The sequence below is a fragment of the Mycteria americana genome, chromosome 4 (genome assembly GCF_035582795.1).
Source record: "Mycteria americana isolate JAX WOST 10 ecotype Jacksonville Zoo and Gardens chromosome 4, USCA_MyAme_1.0, whole genome shotgun sequence".
Taxonomy (NCBI): Eukaryota; Metazoa; Chordata; class Aves; order Ciconiiformes; family Ciconiidae; genus Mycteria; species Mycteria americana.
In genome coordinates, this window is record NC_134368.1 from 75,076,626 (window position 1) to 75,101,263 (window position 24,638).

At 38.2% G+C, this 24,638-nt stretch overlaps 1 protein-coding gene across 3 annotated transcripts in view; it reads right to left on the bottom strand.

Annotated features, from left to right (window-relative positions):
• ARHGAP10 (Rho GTPase activating protein 10) overlaps positions 1–24,638 on the bottom strand; it is a 151,060-nt gene that overhangs the window by 81,433 nt on the left and 44,989 nt on the right. The window contains exons 4-9 of one of the 3 annotated variants that reach the window (XM_075500938.1): positions 15,251–15,322; positions 11,786–11,887; positions 8,454–8,564; positions 6,263–6,367; positions 2,249–2,378; positions 524–630 (exon numbers count right to left, since the gene is read on the bottom strand). In XM_075500938.1, coding sequence (XP_075357053.1) covers positions 524–630; positions 2,249–2,378; positions 6,263–6,367; positions 8,454–8,564; positions 11,786–11,887; positions 15,251–15,322 — 627 coding nt within the window. The remainder of the gene's footprint in view (positions 1–523; positions 631–2,248; positions 2,379–6,262; positions 6,368–8,453; positions 8,565–11,785; positions 11,888–15,250; positions 15,323–24,638) is intronic. The other 2 variants (XM_075500939.1, XM_075500940.1) reach the window with 2 other exon arrangements.

The following is a 24,638-nucleotide window of genomic DNA, read 5'->3' on the forward strand; positions in this document are numbered from 1 at the left end:
ATAGGAATTAAAGCCATTTAAAGATCAACAGAGTCTTGGGTCTTGAATATTTCAGATGCTATCAAAGGTACTGAAATTACATTCAGTTGTCAGTACAAATTATATTCCTATTAAAATCCTCTTTTCTAGTCCCTCTTCTAGTACTTACATCTGAAAGAAAAATCTGACCAGAGCATGTAAGAAAGAAATTTCTGAGTCTATTACATTTTCCTGATTTATACTTTAACGATTTAAATGCCTCATGGATAAACCAGATCCTCAATGGTGAAACACCGCATGTTATCTGTACCATGTTCTCCGGTCTTCTAAAAGGAAGCAACTGAAAAGTCTGCAGAATTCTTATCTATTAATCCATCTGTTACTTTAGGTTAATGTCTTTAAATGGCAGACTGAATTGCATGAAGAAAGAAGTAAAAGAGGGGCAATGAGATAGAGAGGGAAAGTACTTGACACATCTTACCTGACGCATCCTCTGATCTTGATACAGGGAAAGTATAAGAGTAGAATATAAAAATATACTTACAACTTTCCCTCCTGATCTGTGTTCAAATGGGATCATGGTGAACTTCTTTGTCTCTTTCCTATACGTGCAATAGTGCTTCACCCAACTGGAACCAAAGGGAGCAGGCCCTACGTAAAACGGAAGCATTAGGTAGTATGTACTTTTTCCAGTTTGTGCATTTTCTTCTCCTGCTTTCCAAAATGATACCTAAGAGTCCTACTTAATTCCTAATAATGCAGTATTTAAAACAAAGGTATGAATTAAGAACATTATATAAAGTAATACCAATGTTAACCAGTGCTTACTGTTCTAAAAATTGATATATGTAGTATTTCACATCTATGCTTAATGATACATGGAAAGAATTATTAACATATCTTTGTCTCACTACTACAGACAAAATAATTTTTCCCAATAAAATGAACATCCCTTGGAAACTTTATTTAAGCAGAACATGGAAACCTAGTTTTACACTTGATAACTTAATGCACCTGTGTTGCAAGCTCTACATTATCTACTGATTAAGGTCTGATCACATTTTCTGACACCAAAACTCACTCCCAACTATTTATCAGTGCACACCCTACATAGAATACACTTACTTAAGAGCCCAGCCTACTACATACAGTATTATTGAGATTTGCATTATAATGTTAACTGTTAAAACTTGGATTCTGACCCTCTGTATCTCCTCACTTCTATTAACTTACTTTTTTTAAAAAAAGGTCTGCAAAGGCATCTTCTCTTTTGAAGTACTCTGCCCCAGAGTATCAGGGAAGCCCTTCACGAGTGGCTCAAGCTGACAGAGGATTTCACTGTTCCTAACCTGGAAGGCCTCACTGCCCTGCTCCTCCCCAACTCAGCTTTAGGCATACCCACCTCTTCTGAATCCTTTCAGATGATTCTAAAGCTCATGATGACCAAGACCAGCGAACTGATCTCACAGAATAACAATTTTTCTTATTTTTTACTGCTAGTTCTCTTAAAACTTATTTATGAACACCATAATACCAATGTTTCCATCAAGAACGTGGTAAAGTCTTCAATTTGTGAAACATTTTACAAAAGTCTCTCATCAGAATAAGCAAACAAACTTTCTATTAGGGCACACATGTAAAAAATATTATTTATGCAAAATATTATTAAAAAAAATTACTTTGTGGTCATTCCTTGAGCAGTAAGAGCTCTGCACCTTATTCAGCTTTTTTACTAGAGTGAGAAAGATCTATAATTGTTCAAAGTATTGACAGGATATGATTTGGGTGACATGCACCTTCACAGCAAGATTTTCAATGCTAGCTATCAAGCATATAGCCTGCTTTATTTGACCCTATGATCACAATTAGGTAATGAAAGCATATCACTGAACCAAAGAAATGACAATTTCATCATAATAAACTAGCCCAATTTTCAGAGCCTAATTTGACAACTAATGTTGTCTGACAACAAATGTTTGACAGTTCTAGGGGAGGTCATTCGTAAGGGATTAAAAATAACATGAAATGCATCCTTTGGTCAAACAAAACTTCCCCAAATTCAGTCACCTTTGCTAAGAACTGTCACACTTCCAGTACCATGCTCTTTTTATGAGCCACAGTAACACTGCCATTAGAGATTTTGAACATTTACTCAGATGACTCTGTTTAATACACTGTAAATCCTTTGCGTCTTCATGTTACCTGTAGAAATAAGACTTGCCTGTATTGCACAATATGGGCACTACAGGAATACAAAAATACATCTTACTTTTTTCCTGTACGTAGAGATAGCCTTCCATCGTGAAGTGATTTGCTCTTTTATGTTCCTGAGGATTTCTTCTGATCTTGTTCATGAGCTCCTCTACCTCTGACCTTGTTCCTTCAAAACGATTTCGTGTCTAAAACAAGACAGCAAAAACCCATTAGTAGAGAGAGTGGAAGAAAGACTTACTCTTCCTGGAAGATAGATAGTTATAAGAGCTATTTATAAAATGAGAGAATGATTCACGGCATTTTAGGGCTGTCAGTGCACAATTTCCATACATGTTTACTCTTCAAGTTTTCTGATACTCTTCAAAATTGAAGTGTGGTTTAGATATTAGCTGTTGTAACTATGGAAAGCACACAAAGAGTGTCAGAGTAGATTTCTAAAACAGTACGCTGACCTGTTCAGAAAGAAGTGAAATACTGAGGGCAAAATTACTTTGGATTTGAATATTCAAGTTTCCTTAGAAAAATATTACTACAGATGCTGGCTTAATTAATGAGATTCTTATTAGTTGTCAGAAAACAGAGGATTTTCTGTGGTTATTGAGAAAAAAGTGACAGGAAGGTCACCAACAATACATACACGTTGAGACTACACACATGCCAAATGTTTTGATCACACACAAGCAGAAGCATTAAAAAAAAAATAAAAAAAAAAAAACCCACACACACAAAGTCCAGTTCATTATTATTCCTGAATGTCACTCATTCCAAAGTTTGCAAGCAGCCGCAAGAGAAATATTTATTAGAATATTAGTAAAAAAAAAAATCAGAAAGTAACCATACCATTCACAAATTATACAATAGGACTACACAAAATAACAGAGCAGCTCACACCTGACACAAGAAACTCTTCAGTTTGGTCTGAAGAACTAGCAATTGGCTAATGAGCAAATAACAAAACCAAAACAATCATGGTAATACCTAGTTTTCTCCACATACCCACTTGCCTAAATTGCACAAACTGAAAACATACATTTAAATTCCAACCTGGTATTTTCCCCAGTTAGTACATGTGTTTTGAGGAAAGCACATACTTCCAGATGCATGCTTATATGGTCTTGTTGCTTTTTGAGAGCACCTTTATTTTTCTGAAAATGGATGAGCTTCTGAAAATGCTGCCTCACCCCTTTTATTTTTTCCCCAGGACAAGCATACAGTTGCATACACTGACAAATTTATCATGCATATAAACAAGTACCCATTCTTGTACGTAGACGGATAACACTATGCTCCTGACTGGCCATCTGTACATGCAAATTCCAGATTTATCCTTAGAAGGAGTTTATTCATGGACACAAACATAGTCCATGCAAGCTGGTCAGAGCAGCCACCCACACCCGTATGTTTTATAGAGGATAGCTGAAGATATTCTTTAGGTGATGACTAAGTACAACTGCCTTCTTACCTCCGGGCAAAAAAACTGCTCTGAACCTTCGCCATATCCATCATCTCAATTTCAGGTCACATCTGCTTGAAATTTTGGAGTAAGACCCTGCACATAAACTCATTTACAAGGCTCCAAACAATTTTCTAAGCTCCTTTTCATAATTTCCTAGGAGGGCTGCATTAAAAAATATACTCTGTACTCAGGACAAAGGCAAAAAAATTGATAGTGACAGGCTGCTCATACCTAAACCTTCCTGTCTGAGCACTGATCACTCCAAGGTTAGATGCTTTAAATGATCCTGCCAGGATCTTTGTCATAGCTGTGCAGTGATCACAAATCTGAGTGTGTGACATACCCTGGGAATGGTGGGATGGAGCATCACAGGCTCCAAAAACCTCAAGAAAATGTCAATCTCCCTTTGTGCTGCGACAAAGCTGAGCTTAACCAGGGGTTGACCACAGCTGCTGCACCAATGTTCCCATGCCTCCTCTTCCCAGGGAAGGCCAGGTTTGCTTGCAGGGCAGGAGAACGTGGTCAAGGCTGCAAGGACGCTTGTATGAGGTTGGGCACAGAACTGAGATGACAAGAGAAAAGTCCTGGGAGGTTTTTTTGTTTTTTCTTTCTTTCATTTTGGGGGGAGTGAGGCGAAGGCAGGGTCTGGGGCAGGGTGTGGAAAGGAAATCCACAGCATAATTCTCAAAGTAAAGACGACCTGAATGAAAAGGAAGGCAATTACTACAGCTATGCTGGCAACTCTCACATCACTCTCCATATCCAGCTAGGCGCTCTCTACTGAATCTTGTACCCTTCAATTTCTAACATGTCAATCCAGTGTTCTGCCAGCAGCTCAGCTGTACCACAGCCAAGCCCTAGTTCATTTTTCCTTTGGGATGTTTTGTTCATCTTCAACATAGTGGAGAACGTGTCAGGTCCTCTCATTATCTTTTCAGCTGTTTCCTTCTATTCTCCTCTTACCTCAGACAGTTGTTAAGCCTTGCCTCCTTTCTCTCTGCAGCTTTTTGAAATCCAGGTTGTTCTTTCTAACTATTCATAAAACTTGAGCTGTAATGGTCAGCCTCTTTTGGAGTTCCTGGGGCACACTGTAATACCATTCAGTCAATTGAAAATGCAACTGTTGACATTAGCTTGCTTTCTTATTCCTCATCACTTCTTCAGACCACTTCACTGGCTCTTTTCCATCTGTAATCTGAAATCCAGCTCTTCAAAACTGTATCATAGCTTCCCTCTCATGTTTCATTTCCTGCTGACCTTGCATCAGCTCCCCTCTATCCACTGTGCCTCCGTCCTGCTCCTCATTCTGTTAAGCTAAGCACACCGAAGAAGCAAGTCCGTCCTGAAATTTCCTCCAGAAGCACTGACTTCTGCCATGGAATTCTGCTTATGAACTTACCACTACTCAGTTCCCCTACCCAAGCCAAACGACAGCTCAATAGGAAACTGGAGACTTAAACATATGGGAAGAAAATTAAAGGAATGGTAGGTATCATGACACATGAATCTTGTCACCATGTATTACTGCAACCATAATCCTCTCTTCCACCCCCCGTCTCCCTGCTACTGCCTGCTAATTAAGCCATTTCTAAAAATAGATTGCAACCTCTGAGAAGTAGTTTCTGTGTCTTAATTCCAGGTGCCCTTAGAGGTCAACAAAACAGACGCACCATCATGAATTGCTTGTTTGCAGTAAGGTACACGGTTTGTTCCCTACCAACAGGCCCCTGGCACATCCAGGTTCCTCCGAGTGAGTTTTATTCTTCAACAAATCTCAAGGAAGCAAACAGACCATCTGACTAGCGACTCCGTCGTCCCACTGCTTCAGCCTGCCACCTTGCTTGCCGCCCTCCCAGTCCTGAGCAGATCACACTGGGCAGTTTGGTGTGAGGGTACGCTAACTAGTGGTGGGCCCCAGTTAGCCTGCCCTTGAAGGAACACACTGTTTTGTCAAATACGCCACGGGTGCTAACACCAAGTCTCCTTCTACAGTTCTCCACCCCAAACCAACAGGGATGTTCTTGCCTGAAAGGGCTGCTTCGAGACAAACAGAAACTCCAAGTCACACTGCTGGCAGAGATGCCAAAACCAATGCTGATCAGCCCAGCTGTTTTTCTTTCCTTTTCTTAGTTACAGATAATATAGCCCTATCAAGCAACGACCCTCAGACATGACCACCCTATCAAGCAACGACCCTCAGACATGACCACCACGTACTCGATTTCAAACGCACCTAAAGCACCGAGAACCTTGGCATTTCATTACCCCTCCTCTGCATTCTCCAGCGTTGCATGCGTTTTAACAGACTTCCTTCGTTTTTAAAGTCTTTCATGATAATCCTTGTGTTATGTCTCTATTAAAAAACTGGAAAAAGCAGTGGGGGCCTTTTACCCGGTGGTTGTTTCTTGAGAGGAGTACTAGAAATAAGAACTCACTGGCATCGGTTCAGCGATGTGGCTGGTTAGCCAGCGGAGGGCACTGCAGCCCCGAAGTTCACAGGCAATGCGCTAGCGCCGAGGGAAGCTGGCGTTACAGGTGCTGCACCGACAGGAACTTCGGTGTGCGACGTTATTTTAAAAGTTAGAAGAGGCATAGATACCCATCTCAACTTACATTTTGTATATTTATCTGCAGGGCCATTTTGTAATGATTGAAGTCTTTAGCAAGTTCATATCCCTGATGATAGAAGGTGAACAAACCCTGAAAAAATGATAGCACCTGAAATACAAACAAAAGACTCGTTAGAATGAAAAACTCCGTTTACCAGAATATGATTGCTGCACGTAGCCTTTTTCGGAAAGATCAGAGATGACAAAATGATTTTTTTAAAACAGATTTCCACTAATGCCTACAATTTATGAATAACTATTCAGATCCAAATGATCAGCTATGTATATAGACATTTTTGGGTGGTCCTGTCTCTGGAATTTCACAACTGATCTCTACTTTAAATTTGACCACAGGCAATGTATATTGCCTGTCTCCCAAACTTTCCTGTGTAACGTTTTCCTACAGCTGCTCTGATACCAATCATGTCTGGAATAAATATTTGTCCCCAAGGAGGTAATGATCATTCCGTCTTTTAGTCACCATTTCCCAGGTTACTCCTCTCCCTGCTAACGACCACGCTGAGATGACTTTCATAACAGAGTCAACTGGTTTGTTCGAAGAAGGTAGCTCTCCTTCCAGTAACTTTACCCATCGCTGCTTTTTGTACACATATCAGGCCCCCCTATCAGAACCAGCAAGTGATCCACATTGCAGTTTCTGACTTCAGTGTTTCAATTTAAAAGAATGAATGAGTTATACTATATCGGAAACAGGGTGAGGTACAGTACTGCCTACCTCTCCTGTTTGAGTTCAGGTTGTTGGAAAGAAGCAAGTGAAACAACAACTCTTTATTAAAGAGAACAAACTGAAGAACATATTTAATAAAGTCTGAAGTCATATGCAAATAAACTATTTTCAAAAATGCAAAAAACACAAAGTATTACAAAGGGGAAAGGGGATAAGAATTTGGTACTAAATAATTTCAGTTTACTACCCTAGTGAAAACTTCAAATACAAATTGAGCAACATAAAGTTCAGCCCCATCCAGAGGGAGCTTTCAGAACAGAGAAAGGGACATGTTTCAAAAACATAATTTGAAGATTCATTACTCTCGTCTGGCTCTGAGGAAACTTCAAATGGTTTGAAATACAAGAACTGAATCCCTAACTATTTAGGATTTTTTAAAAAAATACATTAAAAATGAGAAAATTTAAAACACCCAAACCCAAAACCAAACAAAAAATACCAACACATCAACAACAAAAAAAATCCCACACAACCATTTTTCACAGCATTTTCCCATTCCTTGAATCATGCTACTATATTTTAAGCAATTTATTCCCACTTATGGATTTTAGCAACTTTTTCATACAGAAATAAGCTATATTAAAATATACAGCTCTCATTAACTCCATAATGACCAACTACTTTGATTAAGGTCATCTGGGACTTCTTTTTATTATTACATTAAAATAATTGTATCAGAATAAGAAGATACACTTGGCCCCAAAACCCAAACTTCAGAGCGTGAGTGAATGGAAGTCACTTCCACAATCCATCCTCCCTTTACCTCACTATTACACTTACTGTTACCTTGTTGTTTCATGAAGTTGCATTTATACTGCAAAGCTAATGCACATTTCACAAAATTTTAGAATAAGCTCTTCTCAGAGATTTAAGTAAGTCTGGTCAGTACCTGTATGATTTTCACTGAAATTCAGTGGAACCCCTTGATTTCTGCGCAGATTCAATTGCAATTGAAATCAAACGTATCAGACTACCTGATAATGAGCTTTTTAGCCATCAGCACCCTCTTAATTAATTTGTATCTGCACATCTTCACTAGGCCTCTAAGTGCAACCTTCATATTGAAAACAAAATTCCTTACATTAGTCAGGAATAACATTCCAGTGGTTAAAAAAAACAAATGCAAAAAGTCTAACCCCAACATAGTCTTCTTGAATCCTCTATTCTAACTCACATCATAAATCGAGGTTTTTCCTGTACAGCACAAGGTTTCACATATTTTCTGAAAACCAACATCAATGGATCCAAATCAAGTGTAATTACTGAGGTAAGCTTTGAGGTGCCTGGTTAAGTGTATCTGTACTAGGAATTTGCACAGATGTAACAAGAGTGCTTTAAATTCTGTCAAGTCACACAATTGCATGCATTTTCCCAGAAAACAGAGCTCCTTGGCTTTTGTCCAATTGCACTCCTCCTCTGTCCCTTGTGAATGTGACAGGGTACTTACAGGTTCCACACACTCAAATTTCTTCCGCTCCTGTATCTCTTGCAACTTGCATACATACTCAAGGGACAGCTCATAGAAGTGTTTTCTGTTCTGCTCCACTTGGTTATCTGCCTGCACACAGAATACAACTAATGAAGTTTCAAAGACATTTTGCAGACGGCTTCAAAATGACACATGTATAGCATACAAGTGGCAAGTGATAAGATAATTTTCTCCAGACTGGGATTCGTTCCTTTACAACACAGCTCATTCATTTACTTTTAAATGGCAGCAGCAATTCCCTTTTACTAGATAATGTAGGTTGTTTTGAATCATGAGGCTAAATTTTTAGAAACATTCCAATAACACCTCTTCAGACTTCTCTTCTATGGAATCCAAGCCAAATACATCAGAGCAGGTACTTGTGCGCTGCTTTAATAGCACTGAAAAGGTGCCTGCCCAAACAGAGAGGGGGGGCTAGCAGCATCTTCCGTTAGAAAAGGGGGAAATCATCTCTCCAGTCAAACTAAGGAAGAAAATGTTATTGTTGAAAACCACATTGCTGGTACTGTAAGCTTTACTCTATAACCCAAATAACTGCTGTAAATAGCCAGAATGCCATTGTACCCATCCCACACCTGTGCTCACTCTGACTGGCAAGAAAAGCAATTTTTAAAAGTTCACTTATTGGTAAGACACTTCACAAGTTTCCAGAGAGCATCAAATATTTAAAAATGCAGCCTTATTAGCTGCAGCTGATTTTTAGCTCAGCTTTGCTGAAATACCAACGCCCTATTGATGGTGAACAGCTACATTTTAGCTGCCATTCAGTTGTACATAAATATTTAACTTTCTAGCATATATGTATTATTTCATGAAGTTATTACTTAAGGTACTTGTGCCCTCCTTACATTATAAAACTTCAAGAACCCAAGAACAGAAACCTTTATTAAAACACATTACAGAAAAGCTACAAAGGGATACTCCAAGTGATCAACACTTAGTCTTTGCCCATGTAATAACACCAAACGCTTCTACACTAGATTACAAAAGGGAACGGAGAAAGGGTTAGGTGAAAGGACCAGACTTACTATCAGAGACTCCCTCTTAAATACTGAGACTATATTCTTCAGGCAGAACAGTGACTGCTATGCTTTAAGAGGATAAGTCAAATTAGCTTTAAGACAGTTTTGCCTTAAGCGTGCTTTGTTTTGCTGCCCTGTGCTAGAAATCTGTCAGCAGCTAAAGGGGCATAACAACAAATGCCATTAAAAAAATAAAGCACTGACATGCACATCAGTAAGAAACCTGTTTCAAAAAGCCAAGCCATTTGCATGCATCCATAAACCACGCAATATAGGAAGTGTTTGAGTTTTCAGCAAAGCTTCTAATTATATATACATGTACTGAAGGATAGCCATAGAAAAAGACTATGAAGTGGGTCTACTAGGACATCTGGCTAATCGATAGTAAGACTGCCTTATATTCACCAAAGCCCCATATAAGCCTGTTTCTATCTCTCTTCTTTGTTTTTCAGTTATTTATTGTTTTGGTTGTCATCCCCCACCCAAGAATACAATACCCAACACAGCCGTTTTATTAATTCCTCTCAGTTTCCCTGTAAATAAATTATCACATCTCTCCTCAGTTTTTTGAGGCATGAGCCTCACTGTGCACCTAGCAAGTTCAATCACTGTTGCATTGTACTTTGTGTACTGCCGAAGAAATACAGAAATAAGATACACACCGTGCCTCAGTGAAATTCCAGGAATATCCCTCCACTAAGAGAGTCAAAGGCTACATTAATGTAAGACAGAGTCCACAACATGGCATGTTTTTCATCAAATTTTTGTCAAATTTATACCTGCATCCTTTATTTACTCCAGTCAGGAGCTGACACAACTACTCATGTATAATACTAAATTAGGAAGTTCCTGTGCAATTAGATAGATCTATTTTCTACACTTGTGCAAGAAAGTTTTTCCTATTTACCACTTTGACAACATGCTGCAAGTCCCTTTTTTTTAATTGCTTATACATTTATTCTCCAAAATTAAATGCACAAATGAAAGAGCTTGACTGAAGAATTTCAGAATTTTTGTTCATGAAACTTTGAAGGACATTCAAAACAAATCTATTTGCTCATTCTAGTCTTCACACATGCTTTAAAACTTCAGACTGTATTTGATACAGCTTCAGAATGCCTCTTGCAGGCATTTTGTATTTTTCCATTGAGGTTAGGTCTCATTTCAGACTTCAAAATATGGCTCTCAATATCATCAAGAAGTCACAATTATTACTTTTTCATTCTTTCTGCATCAAGTTCTTCGGCAGCTGATCAATTTGATAAAAGTAGAGGTCCTGACACATGAGCAATGCCCATTAACTTCACTGGGACAACTCAACTCCCCAAAAGACACTTGTTTATGCATATGAGGGCCTATGTTGCAAATACAGTATGGAGAAGTTACACCCTAATGAAACTTGAGAACAACCCAAGTTCTCAAGTTCCTAGCTAACTTGCCAGATACATTAACCATTTTTTATGAAAGATAGCACAGACTATTTGGGGTGAGGTAAAGAGCAGGGAGAAGGGTTATCTCCGAGGAAAACATTAAATATTTAATGATACAAGGCATTCATAGACTAAGCATTAATAATTCTGACATAATTACATTTCTCTGGGGAAAAAAAAAAAAAAAAAAAAATCCTTCTGCCTACAGCAAGTCGCTGCAAGATTTCTCTGCTATCTTCTCACATACTAGTTGCTGCTGCTCCAGAAATAAAAGCTATTACAAATAAGGATGATGATAATAAACCCACAGGGACAGAAGGAATGCCAGGCAAAACAGATCCGTTTTTAAGTCATAAATTGTCAACAAACTTTTTTGTAGCATTACTTGGAAAAAAAAACAGATCTTCAAAACACGAGAAGGAAAAAAATAATGCACAAAAACGCTTCTTTCAGGAATATAAGTCTTGCCATACTTTGCATTAAGCATTAACATAGGACATTTAGTTAATACATACAATGCAATGCAAATTACATATAAGGTGAAGTCTCATAAGAAATGCAGAGTTTTTCACAATATATTTGCACTTTGCTATTCCCTTAACTATATAAAAATTTAACATGATGTTCAGTACCTCATACACAAGTCAAGTAAAGCCTTCGATTCAGAAAATGGTAGGGGTACATCGCCAAGTTCAGCAAATACTGATTTTCTCACCAACCTTTCCAGTTGACAGAAATTTTCCTTTTACCACTATGAATGCCGGTTTTGTATTTGCATAAAATGTATCTACCTATTCAAAAGCCTGCAGCTTACATTAAAAAAGAAGCGCAAGAATACCTCTTGTAATTGTAGCTCTTTCTTCTTAGCTGATAAATTCAAATGCTTTTCTAATAAACTGTAGTTCTTCTCTGTCTCTTTATCAAACTTCTTCTTTTCCTCCTAGACACCGAAACAAAGTAACATTCATTTATATATAAAAATGTAAGAAAAGCCTCCTCCTTTCTTCTTTTAAAATTCTACTTAATCAGAAACACAAGAGAAACAAACTATCATCGCTCCAATAACGAAGGAAAAGTATGTTTCCAACTCATTTTTTAAATTAATTTAAATGCTAACTTGAAATGAAGTCCCATTGCATCATTATGGTGAAGTTTAATCACATGAATGCTTACATCTTCTAAGTTAAAAAAGCCAAAAATACACCTCTTGATTTACTGCATTTTTCATTATTTTCAGGGATCATCCATACTATCTTGGTTTTGAATAAAGGACTTCAAGGGAAGTACCAGTTTCACATAAAGTTCTTTTTTTCAATAATTGACAGGGGAAAAGTGTAAAAACATCATTTCAGTAAGTTCCAACAGCTTCACAGTTCAAAACCCAAAGCAAATACAGCTCCATATTCCTTAGTATTTCTTGATTTTAAAGCCGTACAGAGACCTCTGTGCTGAATTCCTGTTTCCACCAGACTGTTGTTGCATCCGTGAAAAAAAAAAACTTCTTAAAATAAAGAAAAATCTCCATAAAACAAAATCATGCTAGCAAAAGAGAATCTCTCACAGACACATATGAGTATCATTTGCATGTGCAAATCCATTTCTCTGACTATCAAAAGCAATGTATTGGAAAAGGGACAGCCATTAAGTGTTTCTAAGAAATCTGAGTTCTTGGATGTAATTTAGTAGAAGACATTGTAAAACAACCCTTTCATTTCCTCAGTTCTAGTTTCTTAACTCTGTGTGTTACAACAGAAATCAGTATTGATGAAATTAATCAACCAGTTTTGAAGCTATTTTTAGTATAACTAATTGCAGTTGAAAATAAAAATAATCTAAAATAAATAAAATCAAATATTAAATTACATGTTCAAGAACTGACAGATTTACTCATCAGAAAGAAAGCAGTTCAATTAAAATATTTTTCCATCATTTGTCAATTTGGAATTTGATTTAAATGTATTCTACCCAACATACTGGTTAGACTCTACAGACATACTTGCTCATTTTTTTCTCTTAACCTTTCATTTTTAATAAGTAATACTACATATAAGTGATACACGTTTTTGTTCTCTGAACGACTGGATTATGAAGATGGCATTCTATTAAAGAGGAGATCTAAGCTGTTTAGGATTGCTTCTCAGCAAGGAATTTTACCAAAAATGCCTTTTTTTTTTTCTCCATTATGAGTCTAAGAACTTCCTTTAAAAAAGCAGCCACAATATTCCTTACCAACGGAGAAACATTAAGATATACATATGGTATTAGTGTGATTAGAGATAACATATTAGCATATGGGAAATTAGGAAGAAGGCGGGGAGGGGGAATCTTTGCATTTATATTAGCAAAATTTCCATTGATCTGGTCAACTTTTGAGTGCTGCCAGAAAAAGAAAGACGTATTGATTTCTAAATAGGCAAAGCTAGAAACTTTACACATGTAGTCTGGGATTAGAGCAGCAACATCTTTTACTAAAGGGTAATTCAATATGGGTCTCAGCTTCCAGCACTACGGAGCTAAACATTTTTTATTTTCTTTTTCTTCTTAAGCCTAACTCAGACCATTTCATCAGCAGGGGATGTAAGATACCGGAAAATCTAAGGCAGCAGATTCAACTTTTATTTTGTAATGGTAGAGCGTAAATTTTTCCTAAAGCAAATATTACAGTATAAATTTAAATATAAAACAATTTTTCAGATATATTTCACTACTAGATGCCATAACTTGGTTTTCAGAGCTAAGCAGTATTATATTTCCAGTGTCAGTACTTTGATTATATTGAATAAATATTCAGTTAAGAATATTCAAAGAGTTAAATATTTTTAGAGGATTTTTATTTAAATGTTACACAATTATGCAAGACTCTTCTACTTCAGCTCACTGAGAATTCTGTCAAAAAAAATGGCTAAATCACAAATAAGAGCTTCAACTTCAGAGAAAGAGTATGCAGGGAAACACAAGGGAAGAAAGATCCATCCAAACAAAATGCGAGATGTAGACTGCGTGAATGTGACTTGTCATATTAGAAACATCGGCGACAGAATTCTGACTAGCAAATGAGCGAAGATCATGAGATAATTTAAAGCATTAGGAGTTCTCACCCCAAAAATGACAATGTTCTTTAACACCAAAAATACTGTTGAAATAATCCATTCATTACAGCTGCTTCTCTGACAATAGGTTACATTTAGAACAAATTCTCTTTTTCCTTAGAAGACTCCCTGTATTACAGACCAAATTTTTATTGTATGTTAATTGGGAAGTCTGATGTACTTCTCAGAAGTCCATAAAATTACACAAAGCTCATTGTACTATTGAACTGTGATGATTTATGATCAACAGATCATTTTCCATTCATGAACACTAAAATCATATTCATAACGTTAATCATTCCTGCTTAAGTCAAAATGTATAGCACTCTCGTAATTGAAACATTACCTTAGCTATCAAATATCACTGCTGACAAAGTCATGAAATTATAAAATAAAACGTCTGCAAAGTGGTAGTTTAAAAAAGTATGAATTGAGTTTTGCAATGGAAAACTGTGTTAAATAGCTGGGTTTCTTTCTTTTTTTTTTTTTTTTTGAATAAGCTTTTAAATTTCTCACTGATAGAAGGAAGGTAGACAGGTACAAAGACGTAAAACTTGCCCTTGTTACTTTTATCCAAAGCTAGTCTGTATTTAATATACAAAGTTTACGTTGCCTTTTTTTTTAAAATATACACAACATAGTGACAATCTTAAAAAAAATTACTGAATGTTTTCACAAAAAAAACACACACCAAAAAAACCAACAACCACCATCACACCAGCTTCAATGAGATCCTGTCTTTAGCCTCTCCATCTCTATTTTCTTCCACTCAGAGGCAACAAGTTATTTATTTAAAACAAAAAGTAAAACAAAGGCAGTTTTCACTTTGCAGGTTGTAATATGGTTAAAAGCATATGGATGAGCTCCTTTGGGTAGTTAATATTTGTCAGCCTTTGATTGTGCAACCGCAAGCAAACACAAAGCAGAACAGGGTTACCCATTAGGAAGGAGGGCAGGCTGTTAGCGGTATTGCTCCTATTCCAGACACAAGAGATAAGGGAGGGGGAGGAGAGAAGGAAGGGAAGGAACCCATTCTTCTCTTTTGAAACATACTTTCCATTTGTTTCTGAAGCAAGTTCTCAAAGTAGGAAAAAAGAAAAGCGTGAATACATGAAATATAAACACCAACATCTCTCTGCCAAATACGTGTCATTACTGCAATGCAATCTGAGTAGAGAAATTAAACAAACTTATAAAGGCAATGAGGGACAAACCTTTACAGCTCCTAGCTGCTCTTTCCTAAATCTTTCCAAAGGTTTGATCAGAGTTTCAGTAACACTGAGTGCCTAAAGAAAAAAAAGCATGGGTTAGGTTTCTGTAGCCAGACTTACAAGTCACTTTAGCATCAGCAATAAAAAGAAAAAGCAAGCAAGCTCTGGGGTAAAATAAAGGAGAAGCATGCAAGTTAGGAGTCTTAAATCCTATCTCAAAAAAATCACATCTCTGAGTTCATTCAAGCTTTCAAAATTTCTATCCCTTATTTCAATCCACTGTCAGGAAAATTAAATCTAAAACAAATGCAGAAATTTCAGAAATTTACAGGCTGTGGCCAAACTGCAACTGTTTTACTTGTGCCAGTCTTGCAGATCAGGTTGACTGTCTCAATCACTGAACACCAGAATGAGACACAGGACAAATGATTTTCATTTGGGGACACAAAAATTTCTGCAATAAGAAACACTACAAACAACTGCAGAACTAACTACTGAGTAGCAAATAATAAGCTTTTAACACACAGCTAAAGCCATTAGGCATCGGTACATATATTTCCAAATATTTACATTTAATTACAGTAAGAAAAGCTTAAGTTAACCTAAGTTGTAAAATCAAGAGGTGTAAAGTTAAGAAACAAGAGGTTTAGTTGACTGGGTGAGTAGCCACCAGTGCACTTACGATGAACAGCCTCATAGCCATACTAAAGAGAAACAAAAAGGACACCATATGTCATTACACGACAGAAAACTGTAGCTTATTAGATCTGGCCAGCAAACACAGATTCTAGTTGACGTCACATTTCACCAGAGATGGAGCAGGGTTGAGTTTGGCTTTGGCGCAAAGAAGACTTAAAATTTAAAAAAATGTTTGAAATCTCAGCAAAGGTTGGAACTTCTTGAACGCAGCAGCAGTACGGAAAAGATGGCAAGAGCGTTGGAGGTGTGGAGGAGCAGGTGAGATCCTTTTGGTCTCAGTTCTAAGGCAGACCCAGAGAGTAAATTGTGCCCAGGACTGGGCTTATCACAGCCTCAGGGCTGAGCTGCCAGGAGTCCAGGCAGAGCTCCCTGGAAGCCCACCGTAGATACATCAGAAGGCTTCCTCTCTCTTCCCCACCCCGCCACCCCCCTTCAAATATGAAAAGTTTCAGATAAAACACTGCAGGCTTAAACCAGCCTTCTGGAACACTTCTGAAAAGCTCTTATCATAAAACACAAGAGGGATGCATTAGAGATCTGGCACAACACAAAACTGAATAGCACTGTCTGCTCCCACCCACACCCAGAGCCATGCAGGGATTACTGTAGGAGTCATCCTGCCAATTCACTGTAACCAGAGCAACCCAGATTTTTAAACAGCCACGGCTAACCTATGTAGCTAACTGGAAACCCAAACATCTGGCAAGTCTGCGCCAAACTGCATGTTGCACAGTCATCCATACAACAGATACTTCCTAACTTCAGAGCACTTGTTCTCATGGCCCAAACTTTTTCTTTCTGCATCCACTTCTTGATTTTGTCAAAAACACTTAAAGCACCCTTCAGTGCACCCTTGGTGGGAGCAAAAGAAAAAGGAAATCTGACAATTTTGTCTTCCCAAAGTGTACAGCAGCACCGGGCTACCCACGACACAAGAGACCCTTGCATCGAGCTGGAGGGTAGGGGAAGGACAACAGAGCAACTTCTGCCACGTCTCCAGCAAAGAGATATCCTGAAGAGTTCACGGCAAGGCTTTGGGAATGCTCTTGGTGGCTGGAGAACCATTGCTCCCTGAGCTGCCTCCACTCCCACTGAAAGAGAGCCAGGGCAGTCAAATGCCCCAAACAGGAGCTGAACTGTGATTCTAGGAAGGATTTAGCCCACCTGGCAGCCTGTGCACATATATCCCCACTACTCAAGCAGCTACTGGGAGTCTCCAGGGCAGTTTTTAGGATACTCAGTTTTTTTAAATTTTGTCAGGCTCCCGAAACTTTCCTGGAAATTCTTAGAGGCTGAAAGGAAACAGCAATTTGGATTTACAATTGGATCAAGCACCAGAAACAGTTTCCTGGGACACAGCAGAGGCACCTGAGGACTGAAAGATCTCTCCTTGCTGACCACAAGCATTCTCACAACTCAGAGTAGAGAACTGCTGGTGGAAATCACAGAATAGTCCTTCTATATTGGAAAAATGTAAGTTTAAATTGTTTCTGCCAGTTTCCTCCATGTTGACAAAGTGAGGGAGAAAGCTATGAGGCCTCCTCAGAGCAAAACTCAGAGAGGATGATGCCAGCTGCCAGGATGTAAAAGCACCACAGGTAGTGGAATCATTTAAAAGCATTTAAAGGTAGCAACTGAGCACTTAAATGGTCAGAAGGTTAAAAATAAATATCTAATGACAAGTTGCTTATTAGTTGTTTGAACTTTTACACAAAAAAAGTGAAAAGGAAGATCAACAGGCAGTGAACGTATGCTGAACATGAAGTCCGAGTCAAAGAAAACCATAGCACCTTGATGTAACAGAAAGAAAAAAAAAAAAAACCACACACAGAAAAGGCTGTGGTTTATAAACCAGCAGGGCTAGCTGCAAATCACTTGGTCTGCTACACTCCTGTGCAGCATTAACCATGGGAACCACTGCAGGTATTTGTTTGAAGCAGAAAATAATCTTTAAATCAAAATGGGATGTTCCCTCATCGACTGCCAACAAACAGATATTCTACCGCTGCCAATGGTATGATATGCCAGTAACTCTTTCATTAAAAGAAAAACAAGCCTCCTCTCCTTCCAAAAAAGACATTTCTCATTTTGCGCAACTTAAACTTTTGTTAACAGATGCCTCTTCAGCAGAATTTTGCCTGTCATACAGGTATTTATGATTTGTCACCCCCTTTGCTTTCTGTGTCTGGGTTAAACAACGGGGCTCTTGAGTATTTCTTGAAGTGGGATTTTGTAGATCTTTGGTCATTCTCATGGAGTTTCATACCAGGCCCACATATAAAAACACAAGAGGGATATGTCCTCCTCACTGAAATGAGCATGTATGTGAGTTTGTAAGTGCGTAAACAGAAACTGTCAACCAAGACGTGACTGGTAAATTTAACGGTGAATTACAGAGCCGTTCTCCTGACTGGCAGAAATAAAAATTAAGTTCGTGATTAAAATATGCACAATACTAGATTAAATAGGGAGGCATTCGCACTGTTTTCCAGTACTTAGGATCTGGTGCTTGTTATGAGAACCTACAAAAAGATATGTACTTATTTATAGAACAAAAACATTATTTACACTGTTATTCATTGTTAACTTAGTTTATTTATAACTGGGAACTCAAAACAACACTTTTTTTCTTTCTTTTTTTTTTTTTTTTTAAACCCATGGGTAACAGATCAGTAGACAAAAAAAGTAAAATTCTCCCAGTATAAGGAAATAAGCTAAGGATCACTTGAATATATTTGCCATTATCACTTGCACCTTCCTTAAGAAGTATAACCATGTTAAAATGTAAAATTTCCAAGAAAAGTTATATTAGGCATTTAAGTTAAATATTCATTAATACAAAATTACACGTTCCTTCCTATTTCAACCTCTGTCTTGGCTCTTAAATTAATTTTCATCCCTCTACTCCTCTAATCCTGGCAGATTATGATGATAGGAATGTACTATTTAAAGGGCACAAAAAATTTCCTTTATTTTTTTGTATCTCTGATCTATCCAAACCTATCTGAAAGGAATATATACTCAATTTTAAAATCTGGCAGGCAAACTACGGTAAGTGTAAGTCATAAGTTAATCAATATAAAGAGGTCACGTCTCAGGTCACAGTATCTTAACCAGCTTTATGAACGTCAAAGTCTCAAGAACGCTTTAAGAAATGTTTAACCTGATAGGCACACGTGCCTCGGGCAGACAGTCTGAAACTGCTTATGCCACTACTGTTCTATTTGCTGCACCTATGGAAAGGTCAAAGAATTAACTTAACTTGAACATAAACCTGTCGACAGCAGTTAAAAAAAAAAAAAAAAAAATCATCGTTGCCATCATAATCTCAGAAGATCACTGTATCCAACATTTCCAACAACATCCTAAAGCAGGCTTTCAGCTTTGTGTATACCTCCTAATTTCAGATGCCTTTACAAAACTCCACCTGCTCAGGCAGAGAAGTTGTACAGAATGGTGATAATCCTGACTCTTCCAGCTCCAAATTTTTCAAAAGAAAAAAGTAACAGGTTGCAGATTAAGGGGCCCAAACCAACATTTCCTAGAGCAGCCCACAAAGGCACAAACTATATCCGTTAGCAAGTGCGTTTACAGCTGCTTGCTACTTCATCAGTCAAGTCAACAAGATCCAAGGGGTAACTCACCAGTCAGTGCCAGTCCACAAGACAACTTCATTTAGCCTGTCACTTCTTCCCTTCTCAGAGAAGGTGGGAGTATGGCTGTTTAGGGGGAAACTGCTTCCCCAAAGACCTTCTCCTATGCACTGTAACCTGACAGACAGCACCATCCACCAGCGTTCAACGCTGCTCATGCTTTCTCACCCTCCTGCAGCAGACAGGAGCAGTCTAAGTTCCTGCTCCCTTTGCGGGCACAACCAGGCTTGCCTTGCAGAGGAAGAAGGCTGCTTGCGTGGGCTGTAAAGGAGTATCAACCCACAAGACCTGTCCCAGAAGCTCAGTCCAGCCCCTGTGGCTGCAAAGGCTAGACCAACCTAAGATAATCAAAATTTGTTTTGCTTACTAGACAAATGCAGCAGTGGTCTCCCAGCTTGCATCCTAAAAACGTCCTTAGACCTCAGCCTTTACTGGAAGAACTAGAAATTACACAACGCTCATCAATAACTCTGGCGGTGAGGTAAATATGTACACTGACTCTGCTCCATTCTGAACCTAAGCATTCTCCCATACAAGACAGGTTTACTGAGAAAGGAAAAGAAATAAAAAGCCATAAACATGCACCTTGCTGCAGACTACACAGCGACACAGGAGTGCTGAGTTCCCAATTCTCATCCCAGGAACTGGAATGCAGATTAGATGCCAAACAGAAAAGAGGGGTTTAAGTTTCCCAGTGCAGTGACTGGAAAGATTATTTGTAGACAGGGGCAGGATTGTTTCTGCCCTCGACAAAGCAAAGAGGGAGGCCACCAGTCAGTAGGGCAGAGCACATGAAACTGAGCAAGGGTCAATGAAACTAGATCTGTGAAGGAAGTTTTGCCCTACTCGATGCAACAGAGAACGTGGAAAGGAAGACATACCTAGCAGTAACTCAATAACAAAGCAGTTAACACTGCTGCTAAATAAAGAAATTCACTTTCTAATAAAGAAATTTACTACATACAGCTGCACTTCTGCTTATAAAAGATATAACTCTTCTGTGTTTTTCCTAAGAAACTGCAGCCTTCAGCCTAATAAAAAAGCTGATTCTGATACCTCCAACGTTGGGGAAAGAGGGGAATATATAAAAATTTTTTTTCCTCCAAAAAGCTTTCCTGCTTCGCATAGTGATTTGTTACCGAAATATCTCAAAGCATTAAGATCTATGCCTGAAACCCTGTATTATATAACTTTGCAGATACAGTTCCACTACTGAGGACCATCAGACGTTACCTGAGAAGCCTTAATCTCTGTTCTTTCTTTTCCCATGAGAACATGATTTGCTCTTACAGTTACACAAATGTGCTCCCAGTTAGTCGCACAGCCAACTCTCCTGCCAGTACGCCCTGCAGATAGAGTGGCATATCTCTCTAATCACTTCTCGGCACTGGTTTTGTATTTAACCGGAGCACTGATGGTTGAAGTCAGTGCAACCCACACCCAAAACTCATTTGTTTGGTTTCAAATGAACGTTTTCTTCTTGTAAAAGTGTCTGGGTTTTCTCACTGCTCCAGAGCTTTCCCTGTAGCTTTACAATCTTAAATAATGAAAGACCCTCAGCCACACATTGGGACTACAAACATGGGCGTTTGAGTTTTTTAGTTTTTACAAGGACTGGAGTCTATAGACTAAAGGATTTTTAAGGGGGTCTCATAGCACATTAATACTTGTGTGTCTTTGCATGTGTGCAGAAGCTATAGAAAAGAAGTGACGTCCATTCCTCTGGGTTCATTTGCTGTGAAGGAAGCCGTCTGGTAACAAGAGTCAGGCGCACAGATATACCTGTCTTGGATACAATCTATTTTGTACATTTCTGAGATGCCAGGAGGCACCTGTAACAAAACAAATCACCTTCCTCTCAGGTGTTCCAGAAAACTACCCCTAGGGTTTGGTAAGACAATGACAACTTTCTCAAACTGTTCCAGGGGGAGTTTCCTAGACCATCGGCCCACTGCCCCACAAGCTGCGATGCAGGCAGACTCCTGTGCTTTGCAGTTTCTAGCTCTTAAAAGCAGCAGTCTCGGCTAACAGAGAATATACTAGCAGGACTCCCGAGTTCTCCCTTCTAGCCAAAGGTTATTTCCTGTTCAGTGGAAGTTTATGAAGGATCTAAATGACAGATAGCTACAAATGCCTCCTCTGACCTATCTGCTATGCTGTGCTCTGCTCTGAAAGACTGTTTGCTTTGATTCACTTGCCATGAAACTGCTGGCCTCAAAAATTACTTAGTATCATAAGCAGACAACACAAACAATGAATTCTTTCATTTTTTACAAAAAAGAGAATTAAATTAAGACAGCAGATTTTTGTAAAGATTACTTATTAAAAGCTATTTAATAGTCCTGGCTTTTGAATAAGTTCACTCTTATGAAATACATTCCACTATAAAGAGAAAAATACTACAAAGTCATAAACATAACAAACAGAAAAAGAAATAAAGATAGAGTTTCACAAAAAGCACCAAATCGGCTTTTCCCCATCTGAAGTGGAGGAAAGCTGTGGGTAACTCCTCCAAAGACAAAGCTTCCCTTAGCAAACCCAATACGCAAGAGCTGAACAGTGCGGCACACCAGAACATTGGCCTGGTTCTCGTACAAGCAGAGAATCACTTCCAGTCCATGCTTTGAAATCAGCAGTCGTATAAAGATCTTGACAAAGCGAAAAGGCTGCTCAGGAAAGGAAATAGCATAATGCCCATTTTCTTTGTTCATGGCAAAGCTCATCACCGAGCAAAAAGATGCCACTGAAAGGCAAGGAATCCAACAGTGAACAACAGCTTCAGTGTTCAGTCAAGAATGAACTGCTCGATTATTGTCAGCGCTGTCCTCCACAAGAAACAGTGGCGTTATTAACAACCAGCAAAATCCAAACTGGTGACAGTTTTACAATGCAAATTCCAAACATTTCCCATTGATGAAATAACAGAATGAAAATTCTCTAGTGAGTTATGTTGATGCATGTGAGACCACAAAATTATCTGGAAGAGGAAGCTAGTGGTAACAGAACTTTTCAGCCATATTCACTCAGAGGTGGGAGGAACGCACCCAGAACTGGCTTTGTACTTTTTTTAGATTGTACAGACAAGTCATCTTTATTCTACAGATTAATGTGCACAAGTTCATATGTAACTCATTAAACAATTTCAGAAGACTGTATATAACAATCAAAAATAACCAATATATAAATCAAACATTCAATGTCAGAAATCACCAAAACATAAGAGGTGTGCCTGAAGTAGTCTTAATTCTGCATTCGTGTTCCATGTTCTGATAATATGATTGCCATCCCGCCTCATGCCACACAGAGGAAAAGTGAAGCTGGGCAATGAGATACGGCAGCAATTGTTCTGCTTGTTTCTAAAACTGGAAAATGTTTTATTAAATTGGACAATTTGCAGGAAGGAAAAAAAGGATCTAGATCCTGGGCTTAAGGTAGTCAAATGCTGTTCCTGAGAAATTCCGTTTAATCTGTGCCTCTACCTCCGCATCCGAGATGTTCAATATGCTGTCGGGAGCCTAATTTTTCAGAAGTGGTCACCAATTATGCCTTTTCCACTGTCTTGGCAGATATATTTAGCAGTCTGCACTGTCAGTGGACTTAGGGTCTGAACATACAGAGTACTATATAATGCTATGAACTCTTATGGAACAGATTTTGAATGCCTCTTACATCCAAAACTATTGGATTTTTTTTTTTTTAACCCTAAATCAGTGAGTAAACTGATTGCTCCTTCACACAGATTTCTTCAGATTACTGTAAAGATAGATTAAGATTTATGAACCCTTAAACACCCATGTGCAGAGGACCAAAGAAAAGCTCAGAAAAATTAATATCACCATCTTCCAGCAGAGTAGGAACAGTGTAAACTAAATGCAAAGAGTCACTGGACAAAAGGTTCAGTGACTCTTTGCTATTCATGAACACTGTGCATTAAGTGAGCACTTAACCTGTGAAATAAGTACTCATGCACTTAAATACTTCATGATAAGAGGTAAGTATAAGTACATATTTGCACAGATTATTTAAATTCTATCTTTAACCATTTGAGTGTATGCCTTTGAACCTTACAACTTCTTTTAACTTGGGAAACCACAACTGGGAAACCTCTCCCCCTCTTTTTTTTTTTTTTTTTTAAAAGAGGAAGAAGGGGAGGAAAGAATAAAATACTGACTTCACTGAAACATTTCTTTAAAAATCCATAGAGAAACAGTTTCTCATGTCCCTGATACATGCTGGGAGTAATTCTGCTTTCAGAAACATGCATTGGGAAAGATGCTATTTTGAATTTGATTCTGACAACGTGGTAAAACTGACAAAGAATGCAAAAGGATTTCTGAGAGGCCACAACTGCAAAGATACCTGTGGCATAAGAAAACAGTCTTTCTGTTTTGAAAAAAAGAAAAAAAGGAAAGAAAAACACCAGAAGTTCAAAAAATAACTATGTAGGATCTTTCCTCCAAAGATATCCAGAGGAACAGAAGCGTGCCAAAACTGAATCAGGAAATAGAAGAGACCGTATCAAAATAAAACAGTGAGTTTGTATTGCCTTGGGGACGTGACAGGAAACATAGTAAGGTGAATATAATCGTATTAGAAATCCTATGCAAAGAGAAATGTGATGGAGTAAAAAGGAAATATATGAGTACTTAGGGACAAAGTTAAAAAAGGCTAAGGCAAAAACACGTTTTATTTGGCAAGCGGCAAAGAAAACCCTAAAGAAAATGGGATCTTAATATGTATTTCAGAAAACAGAGAGAAAGGAAGCTATAAAACCATTATCTAGCTGGAAAGAGAGTTAAAACAAATGAACAATTGACTGTAAGACAACAGCAGATTTTAATAATCTTCACAAAGGAAAAAAAAAATCAGTTAATTATAGCAAGGGAAAAAAATGGATGTTAAGGAGAGTAAGGATTTCTTAAGAACAATTAGATGTATTCTCACATTACGCAACTGAAGAATTAATTGCATTCAAGTCAGAAGGGGCTTTGCTTTAGAGTAGCTGAGGAACTCAGCAAAGCAAACTAAAGAGAGAGGCA